This window comes from Scleropages formosus, chromosome 13, assembly GCF_900964775.1.
Source record: "Scleropages formosus chromosome 13, fSclFor1.1, whole genome shotgun sequence".
NCBI lineage: Eukaryota > Metazoa > Chordata > Actinopteri > Osteoglossiformes > Osteoglossidae > Scleropages > Scleropages formosus.
In genome coordinates, this window is record NC_041818.1 from 19,795,140 (window position 1) to 19,805,767 (window position 10,628).

At 51.4% G+C, this 10,628-nt stretch overlaps 1 protein-coding gene across 3 annotated transcripts; it reads right to left on the bottom strand.

The window, feature by feature from the left end:
- Positions 1-2,510: 2,510 nt before the first annotated feature.
- LOC108936799 (protein DEPP1) lies at positions 2,511-7,136 on the bottom strand. Of its 3 annotated transcripts, none has more exons than XM_018756371.2 (2): positions 6,943-7,136; positions 2,511-4,294 (listed from the first exon to the last, which is right to left on the bottom strand). In XM_018756371.2, the coding sequence occupies exon 2, from the start codon at positions 4,290-4,292 to the stop codon at positions 3,546-3,548; it is 747 nt and encodes a 248-aa protein (XP_018611887.1). In that variant the 5' UTR covers positions 4,293-4,294; positions 6,943-7,136; the 3' UTR covers positions 2,511-3,545. The 3 variants fall into 3 exon arrangements, with proteins under 3 accessions (XP_018611887.1, XP_018611886.1, XP_018611888.1); XM_018756370.2 differs by lacking the exon at positions 6,943-7,136 and adding an exon at positions 5,784-5,975; XM_018756372.2 differs by lacking the exon at positions 6,943-7,136 and adding an exon at positions 5,070-5,612.
- Between the last annotated feature and the right edge of the window lie 3,492 nt (positions 7,137-10,628).

Sequence of the window (10,628 nt, forward strand, 5' to 3'; positions counted from 1 at the left end):
TGTGTTATAAATAAATAGCATCTAACTGACACGCAACGGAGAGATGAAATGGTATCAGCGAGAATCTGTGATGTGTGTTCGTGCGTGTGCGCTCGTGCGTGAGGTCGCCATGCGATGGACCGGCGTCCTGCCGGAGGTGCACCCCCCCACCCCCCCAGCTTCCAGGATAGGCTCCGGACCATCTCAGCCCTGCGCTGGCTCGAAGAATTTACATTAAAATTAAATTTTGCCTGAAATTTTTACATTTGTACAGTTTGTTTCTTTAGAGAAATAACTTAACAAGACTTGCTGAAACTGAAATATTTCCTTTCTACAAATTCCGCTAATGAACCTCTAGACCCCCCTTCTGCTGCCTGACTCATGAAAGCAAGAGCATCTCACATGGTGGTTTTTCGGGGCCCCTCGCCTCCGGGCCCAGCTTGACCCTAGTACACCTGTTTCAGTCTCCGGGCTTCAAGGGGGTCACATGTCAAGGGCTGATCACACTACATATTTGGTTCAAGTTTAACTAGAGGACACCGATGTAAATATACACTGGTTATTTTCCATTACAGCCCTGCACTGGGAGTCGTACGTGTGGGCCGGAGGTGACGTGTCACCGTAGGAAACGAACAAAGAATGCTCCTTGGCCCAAGTGTCAAACGCAGAATGGAAGCGTTGGATGGGGCACTCGCGTAATTTTTCCGAACCGTTTTTTGCATGCAAAAAAAAAAAAAAAACGCGCGCGCACACACACACACACACACACACACACACACACACACGTAAACATGACTTGGGCCTTTCAGCCCAACAAAATCTCTCTTTACGTAACGATTACTCCCTTTAGCAGTTAGGGTCATGTAAGCTGCCGAAACACACACACACATTCTCAGAACTGCTTGTCCCATACGGGGTCGCGGGGGAACCGGAGCCTACCCGGTAACACAGGGCGTAAGGCCGGAGGGGGAGGGGACACACCCAGGACGGGACGCCAGTCCGCCGCAAAGCACCCCAAGCAGGACTCGAACCCCAGACCCACCGGGGAGCAGGACTGTGGCCCAACCCACTGCGCCACCGCACCCCCATGCTGCTGAAACGGTCTTGTAAAAAAATATGATGCGTATACCTTCTGTATGTCAGGTTTTTACCCTAATGCTATGTTCCGATACCACTGAATCCACACATCTTTTCTTAAGTCGGGGATCTTAGTTAATGATAGAAAACCAAAACGTTATTTATAAGGTCCAAAATTCTGCCTAATATCTATCTAATACCAGCACGAATACGTAATTTGTCAGTTTATGAGTGCTTCCGAAAAGCTTCTTTAACCAAAGAATAAATAACTCTTCTTACCTCTGAACTCCTCCAAGTGCTCTTTATTTACCCCCATCAGTTTACTGCCCTCTTGTGGTTAGGATCCTATGTAATAAATACTATCATTCAATGCTTACCTATCATTATTATTATTATTATTATTATTATTATTATTATTATTATTATTGTTGTTGTTGTTATTCTTAATAGTACCTTCCTCAGAGGGCATCACTGCAGTAGCAGGCAGAAGACACTTCACTTATATAAAAGATTTGCTGATGGAGAAAAGAGCTAAACTATAAAAATGCTAAATCATATTTCAGATTCACTTTTTAAAGTGTCCTTTTGCATTGCGTATCTCAAGTAGAAGCTACGAATTTCGTCTCTGCAGTGGATGTTATATGGTTATACTTATTTATGTTGCATAATTTTCAGATGCTTACAAGTTGAAGCACACGGATCCATATCGAGTTACTGCGCCTTCACTCTCTCCAGTGTTCTGACCTGTTCTCTGGGCTCTCTGCTGATTCAGAGCCCATCTGCTCGCATTTCTGGAGATGTACAGCTGTTACTATAGCAACGGGAGAACCCTGCATCCTCAGATCTAGTGGGCGACTAGAGGGAGGATCAAAGCTGTGTGGTGCAGAATGTCTTCGGAACAAGCGTACGGTTTTTCCCTCGAACGAGCAGCATTCGCCTCCCCTCGCCTGCAGAAATCATCCAAAGTGGGTAGGGGATGAGGGAAGGGCTTAAAATTCACTACGGTTGGAAGGGGGCCTTTGGCTATCAACACTGGACCATCAGATAATTATTACTGTGTTGCTAATCTCACACCTTAGTCAAAAACTAATTTAACCTGCTTGCAGAAGTGGATTTTATACTGACAAAAACCCTGAAGTGCCCTGTTTTAGGATGTTTCAGATGCACCCCATTTGGGATTTGAACCAACAACCTTCAGTCCTTAAGCACTGTGGTACCTGCTGCCCCATGTTAATGATGGCATAGACAGACTAACACTGCGCGCTGGACAAACCAAGCGAAGTGGAAATCCGAAATTGCAATGTACTTGTAGGTCTGCAGTAGGATTTAGGGTCATGGTTTGAGTTCTTCCTCTGTTTTTTACTGCTGTAAACAGTAAGTAAGACAGAGAGACTGACGGACTCAAATTTCAACATGGAAAAAACATTTTTATTAATTTAAGATTTACTGACCGACAGTGGACAGAGGTACAAAAATTAGAAGAGCTTAAAATCACCACAAAATCTCAACCTTTTCACAGTTTTACACTCCTGCAGAGTATATCTTTACATGTGCTATTATATACAATAGATAAAACATCTCACCACACGCTGGAGGACCAATCAGATGAATTCGATATAGTACCTGAACTATGCGTTCGTTGTCATAACATATCCTACATTTTATAAAAGGAGCTCTATATTAAATGAAAGATTCGGACAGTGGTACACAGGAGTGGTGCTTTTATTTTCATAGAGACATATATTCAGACCATATTGCTGGTTAGTACCGTCCACATTTAGTGTTGTACCGAACACATGTGTTGGGTCCATTCACAACTAGCAGGCTGTAGAAGCGCTAAAACTCTGGAGTAAGAACCACGAAGGTGGCAGTTTCACGTGCCGCGGGTTAAGGATCGTCAGCTAAAGGAAAGGGACTTTTGTACACGTTCCAGCTCTTTGTCCAGCTGGGAGAAAGTGTGAGAACCCTTTTTTTTAATTATCCTGCAGAAATAAAACCTACCCTCTAACAAACACACACAGAAAATGTTACTCCTGGAGCTGCCGGTAACATCTACCCCGAAAGGCCCTTTGAGATCTCGAAGACATCGACGGTACGAGAGTGAACGCTGCCTGAAAGATGTGGGCGCTGTCGCTTCAAATAACAGCACGGAAGGAGTATGACAGCAAGACCGAGTCCTTCTTTTTCACACGGAACTGTCCGGGGACCAGTCCGGGTGGGAATGACGCGGGGATTGACACTGTACCCGGGTGCCGTGAGGAATGATCACAGCTGACGTCGCGTCTCGCTGCTGTGGAAAATGCTCGCTCGACAAACGTGATGCACTGAGACAACACCTGGACCGTGTTTCTTCTGGAATGTTCCTAAACAGGAGTGTGTGTGTGTGTGTGCTTGTGCGCACAACCTCTGCCAAGCTTAATGAGGACCGAGTGGCGTTCCTGCGTTAAGTGAGAAGAGGGAGACCCCCCTTGGAGGCACCCCGGCTCCGCCTATATCTCGGCGATGGCGGGCAGCATGCAGGAGCGCATTCGGGCCTCCCTCCAGGCGCTGCGGCAGTCCGCCATCCAGTGCGAGATCATGGACTGTCTGTCCGCGGAGGCGCCGCACTTCTCCTTTCCTCCCGTAGGAGGCCTCCTGCTGCTTTTGGGGGGCGAGCGGGGCTCCGCGGAAGCCGCGACGGGGCCGCATGCGTCCCGCAGGCTGAGTTCGGGGCAGCTGCTCTTGCGCTGGGTGTGACGAGGCGAAGACAAGCGGGGGAAACTGTTGGCTCGCACCAGGCACCGGCTCTCTGTTGTGGCTCCGCCCCCTCTGGGAGGGAGAGGCTGCTTCCCCCGGGCATCCTGCGAGGAGGTGTTCCGGTGTCCATACAGGTACTCTAGGGGGTCGGGTGCGCCGGTGTCGGAGAGGGACTGAGCACCAACACCGTGTCCTGGCTGTCCATCCCTGTGGGTGTAGCGGCGGGTGACGGGGGACGGGGGCCAAGTGGGAACGCCGGGTTTGAGCTGGTCCAGCGAGCCCAGGGCCAGGATGTCACGGTCAGGTTCGCGGACGGGGAAGGCAGGCCGCGCCAGCTGGCAAATGGACTGCAGGTAGGCCTCGGAGGAGAGCGCTTCCTGGTGCCCGGCGCCGGGAGAGCGGCAGCTGTTCGTCTGGTTCATGTCCTGCAGCAGCTCCTCCGATCCCTCCCTGATGGTGGGCAGCCGCTTCTTGGCCAGGAGTCTGGACCGGGGACGCATGTCTGTTGGAGACAAAGGCGCCAGACACGGTCACTTAGGATGTGACGGTCGTATCAGTGACACACACTGATCCAGACCAAGTCGGCCAGCCGATGACTGTCGTTTTGTTATGGTCGTAAGCGGCGGCTCTCTGATACACACTCACGACTCTTACACTGATATTCTTTTCACGCGCAACACCAGTGGATGAAGGAAGATGAGCCACACATGATGTGGGTGTCTGCAAAGAGCACGACGGACCACATCAGCCCACGCGGGCACCCCATCCCCCTCTCGAGCGGCTCTGTTTGGACCTGTCCGACGCCGGCCGAAGCTGCAGTTGACGTATCGCTCACTTTGCCTTCTGTACCATAAAATCTGGGTCACGCGGACCCGTGGAACCTTGCGGCATCTAAACTCCCAGACACAGTTGCCCGTGTGGAGCGAAGAGCTCAAAACTGACCGCCGGAAGAAGCACCATGTCCCTGTCGTGGGCTATGCCTGCCTGAACACTGAGACGGCGGCAAACCGGACCGCTGGGGAGGAGTGGTCCGCAGAGTAACTCCACTCTCTGACATTTCAACGCAACGTGACAAAGTCACAAACGCTCATTCCCTTCACCTTCCTTCCTGTGACTTTCTGGTCATTTCTGCCTTCCTTCTGCCTGCACCCATCAGTCTGTACTGATATGGTAACCATGGTTTATCCAACACGAACCCAACTGCTGCCATCCGATACCGTGGATTCCAACCTGCTTCTCTTCTTGAGCATGCACAAGCTGCGTTGTGGGTTACAAACCTGTGCAAGCGTGCTGCCTTTACTCCCTTCCTTGTGAATGTGACCCGAGTTTTGTCGCTTGCTGGAAGCATCTGTGCTCTCGGTAAACAGCTCCTACTCCTCCCGGCGATACCGTTCTGCCCGCTCTCAGGTCTCTATGGCAACGCGCTCCATGGCCCCGGTCCAGTTGTTTACATCCCCAGCCCATGGGGGTTGATCCTCAAGGTCTGGAAACCCAGCCTCCCCTCAGCAGATAAGACACCACATCGAATACCAGTCAAAACGCATGCTGCAAACGGCGGTCGCCCAAATCGCACACCTCCATGTCACGTAGGAGCTGCTCGCTTCGCACATTGCACCAACAAGCAAAGGGGAATGCAGCACCAACTGCTAAGCGCTCACCCACCCACCTCGCAGTGGTACAAAGCAAGAAGGCAGAAATAAATAAATAAATACACAAACACACTCGTGCGAATTTCTTTTCTAGGTTCCTTTATATAACCGAGAACGTTGAACAGCTCCAACGTCGCCCAGCTCCGAATCGCATCGCGTCCACCTGCGTTGAGATCCAAACAGGCACAAGGTGAATCTTGCACAGCATCAACGTCGCATGTCGTGCCGTGTCACGCAGCTCGGGGTGTGACGGCCATGCAGAATGCAAAACATAACCCCCCCCCCGCTTGCTAACTGTTGACCGTTAACCATCAACCGCTGCAGCCTTGTCTCCAGCCTCACCTGAATTTGGACTGTGCACACGCAGGAACGCGTGGATTTGCGTGCGTGAGAGTGTGTGTCTGGTGTCGGCTTCTCTCTCGCAAAGCGATGCCCTGTGTTGTGTGTCGTGCAGCGACGATGCTTCTGAGTGAGCTCCGTAAGACCGGCTGCCAGCACCCCGCTACAGCTACTGAACACAACGCACTCTCCTCACCCCTGCACTCCCTCCTCCTCCTCCTCCTCCTCCTCCTTCTCATCCTCCTCCCTCTTCCCTCCTCTCTCCTTCCCCCATTGCTAAAAATAGGCACTTCCTGTCCCTGAGCACTGTCATTTGCAAAACGGCTTGCATGGATGGAGGGAGCGGCAGCACAAGGCTGGGGGGGGGAGCTGGTGGGGGAGGGTGAAGGAGGCGGAGCAAGGCTCGGAAATGCAAATCGAGGAGAAGTAGCAAACTGATGGGCTTATTTAGACAGGTTCGCTGGTACCACTAAGTCCGGCGCTTCAACTCGTACACCTCCTGCCATCTTTAACTCATCCCCGTAGCATATCCGCTGACTTTCACCCCAAGGCCGAGGGCCATAAACAACAGAAGAGAGCTCATGCCCAACCGGATGAAGAAAGGATCCATCACTGTGTCAGTGCAGAGCGACAACGGCAAACTACCTGTCGAGATCTTATGGAATATCGCCATATTTCAAAGTTCTCTCATCAGTCGCAAAAGACACGATTCATTTCTTTGGTAGATGAGCCCAGTCACAGAGATCAAGTGCCGAACGCCTCCTCTAAAATACAGAAGCTCTCCACATATTATTACCAGGGGAGCCGCTCAGGGTAAAACGTGGTCACCCGCCGACCAACCGGATCAGGGGCACACGGCACGACCAGCTGACCTGGTAATTCGCACGCTGTGGAGCTCGCACAAGCACCACCCAAACTCAGCCTCTTTTCACTCCCCAGTAGAAGGGTCCATGTCCTTCCATCTTCATCAGGACATTAAACACACATACGGTCACTCGGGTGGGGAATAGCGCTCCTAATTCTGCCCCATGCTGGGAACATAAGGCTGATCTCCGGAGGCCAGCGGAACATCACCTGTTGCAGGTGAGAAGCGGCTGCTCCATGGGAGGAAACAGGATGCCCGGGTGCGAGGGAGGCGGACACCGAGCAGAGAAGGACCCACCTGAAAGGCTGTTGGACGATCCTGGGTTCGAGCCGTCTGGTCACCCGCCCTGGGGTGTCGCGCCGTGCCGAGCTCGGCGAGGAGCGGACAGAGCGGCAACTGCCGGATGAAGGCGAGAGTCGTGCAGATCGGCAGAGCTATGCGTCTGCGGAGGCCAGCCGATGCTGGCATTTATATCCTGAGGCACTCGGCGGAGCGGGAACACGACCGGGAGAGGAGGGGAGGAGGGAGCAAGCGAGGGAGGGAGGCGATGGCGGAACAAAGGCGTGGGATGTGCCAACACAGAGCGCCACAGCAATCGCTACCATCCACAGCTTCTCTACTAGCAACCCGACCATTATCTCTGAACTCCTCATCGCTCGTCACTTTCCGGAATGTCACACGTCAGTGTTTTTAAAGTTGGCCAGTTATCTGTGAACCAGAGATTTAGAAGTGCCCATTTGAAGGGTAATGAAGACCAGACAAGGAAAACCTCAGAAACGCAGTGAAAAGGGCTGAGAAGAGCGAGAAGGAGCTACAGTGTCTCCTCCACCGACGGCACTGAGGCTGCGTTGGAGGCCTCGCTCTTCCAGGACGCCCACTGCTCCGATTTAGTCGCCGTCACGTGCCGCCTGCCTGCGGACGTCCGCAGACGTGCCGCATGGGAACACTCCAGAAGCATCCGGACACCTTTTTGTCCCAACCCTGAATCAGGGTCAGAGAAGAACATTCCAGAACGCAATTTGTGCCAACGGTCGTCATATTGGCTGAGGACAACAACGTGTTTGGTTAATTTCTTTTCCCCGTGCTCCTCACCTAAATAAACACGTAACGTCCTTTGACATTATGAAACGCGACCCATAGAAACTACGAGTGTGGCCATTGTATTCTCAACCGTTAAACTTTCATTCTTGGGCCCCCATCGCACCCTTTTGTAAACGATCACAGAGTTTGCTCCTTCGGCCTTTACCCCGGAGGGCTTGACCTAGTGACCCGCACATGTTCTCGCCGGGTCCTTACGCGTGTTCTCAACCGTTTACATGGCAGTGTTTTCACCCTTCTTTTCATCCGTGTTCTCATCCATGTTCTCACTCAGCTTCTCCGTGATTTAACAGCAGCACCCTGTCACCCGTGGGCCTCAGGCAAATCTCTGTTTCACTACTCGTTCCCAAACACCTCCATGACTGATGAGGTGCTCGACCGTGCGCGGTAGGAAAACACAACTTACGGTCAGCGCTGGGCTTGGCCTCATTTTTTTCTCCTGGGAATTTATGACCATGTCCCTCTTTGGCCTGAGTGCTCCCCTTAGTTTCCACTCCACTGGCTGCGGGATCATCAGTCATTCTCTGTGCTCATTGACTGCGATGCCAACAGAACGTGGTTACAAACTCAATCAGGTTCTCTGTCACCCTGTGGATTACTGTTAGTCCACATCACTCTCAGTTTTCTCACTGGCAAACATGACATACATCACTCCTCCCTTCTGTTTCTTAACCCGTAGCTGTTTATCAGCTGTCTGTTTTTCCCCGTGTGTTCGCACGGATCAGCAAACATCTCGTGTCCTTCGATAAACGGAGACCGTTTCTGAACCCATCGCGTTCCCCATCTCTTTTCATAACTGCTGACATCACCTTTCGCCACGAGTGATGTGGTGGGAGAGACGGTGAGGGTAAGACCACAGAGCCATCCCCAGCTGTTTCTCACACCCCACCTAAGCAAGAAATGCTCTCCTCAGTGCAGGGAACACATGAACATAATGATCTCCTGTAGCGAAATGCCTTCTCAGATGTTTCCTCACACTACCTTGGGATAAGAGAGAAGAGGTGAATCCCTCTACCTCTTCTTTGAAAGCTCTCTGCGAGGGAGCAGTTTCATTCCTCATGTTGGGGTTAGTGTTGTGATGCTCCAGGCAAATGATCCCACACTGACCGAATGGTGCATCTGGTCATGGGCCAGGGCTGATCACACTGATCTGGCCAGTGAAATTTCACCCAGGTCACCCTAATGTGCCTTGTGATGGCAAATCACCACACACACATCTGTATTTTGTCATGCCACTGAGCCTGCCTTCCAGACAAGGCACACCCGCTATCACACTCCTCATGCTGGTGATCTTATCTCCTAGCCAGCAGAGAGGCTGAAGCAGAGGGTCCCATGCCAGGAAATGTTCTGGCAACTGTCCTCCTTGACAAGACTGCTGCTGAGTCAGAGGTGGTTTGACTAGGTCACCGCTGACTGTCGGACACTGTTAACAAAGGAACTTGGTGGAAGCTAAACAAGGCAGAAAACATCAGATGGTTTCATGCTGACTGTCAACCTGGATTCCTCTGATCCCAAACGGAAACAGTTAAACATATCAAAGAAGGCTCTATTATTCAATAACTAATCCAATAAAATGAAACACCATGCCTAAAACAGTGGTCAATTATTTATGCGGAATGCATGCTGTGATGGGGGGTCTCAGGGAGCTGCATGGGTGGACCTGTAGCCGCTGCATGGCCAAGATGGTGCTCCAGACTCCGGCTGCCATGGAGCCGCACCCGTCCGCCTCCGTTTGCACTCTGCCTCTTTGATGGCCACCTTGTTCCGGGAAACCTTTCAATTAAAATGTTCTCTGCATCCTGGGTGCGAGGCCCCCGCAGGGCCGGGTTTCTAAGGCGTGTATCACGGCGATGATTAAAAGCTCAGCTCGAGGTTGTCCGCACACCGGCCATGGGCTGTCTGCTTTATTAAACTGACCCGTGCCCTCTCTCCCACTGCCGCTGCTTCTCTTAGTTAAGTATGGGTCCATTTTGGCGGCAGAACATCTCTGGTTGATGTGCTCAGGTCACAGATGGTCACCTTCCTATGGGGACTGGTGCTCTTTTGAGCGGAAGTGGTCCAGGCTTGGCAGAGTGCAGGCTTTCATGAGAGGAAGGAGAGTACCTGGAAGCTCAGTGTCAGTGAACAGATCCTGTTGTTCTCAGTGAAGTGAACTGATTGGAGCCCCTTTATTCAACATGGCTTAATGTCCCAAAAACCTTCTGCTGGCCCACCCCACCATCTGAGCGACACTGAGTCGAGTTACGTAGACTGTGAGGAGGGAAATGATGTACGAGGAGCCAGAGTACAGCAGCTGTTCAGAGTGATACCGAAAGCCTAATGAGTTGTGTTTAACAGGAAATTAGAGGGAGCACTGGAGTTTCACAGAGCCCGGACTTTGCGACTGGATGTGGGTTCGATCCCCTTCGCTCTGTGTGTAGCTTATACAGTTTGTTCTGCTCATCTTTCCTTGGGTTTCCCACTGCAATCCAAAGATGTCCATGTCGCCAGTCTAGGTGAAATGTATGAGCGAAGGAGTGTGTGTGTTGCTGCCCTGCAACAGACTGCCATCCAGTCCAAGGCTCAGACTGCAGTGACCCTGCCGTAGGATAAGTTGTTATTGGTAGTGAGTGAGTGAGTGAGTGAGTGTGATTGAGGAATTGTGAGGTGTGACACACTGAGGTCTGTCACATCACAGGAGTGACTTGGCTAGAGGCAAATCTATAAGGTTACATTTTCAACATAATTAAAGCAAGCACAGAGGGAATGCAAATTGTCCACACGGCTAAAATTAAACTGAAGAAGATGATCTTCCAGGCTAAAACCAAATATGGAAAAGAAAAGTGAACAACTATAACAACCCTCCAGCTGAAGCTCTGTGAGGTCTGGGGGCCGAGGTACCGCTG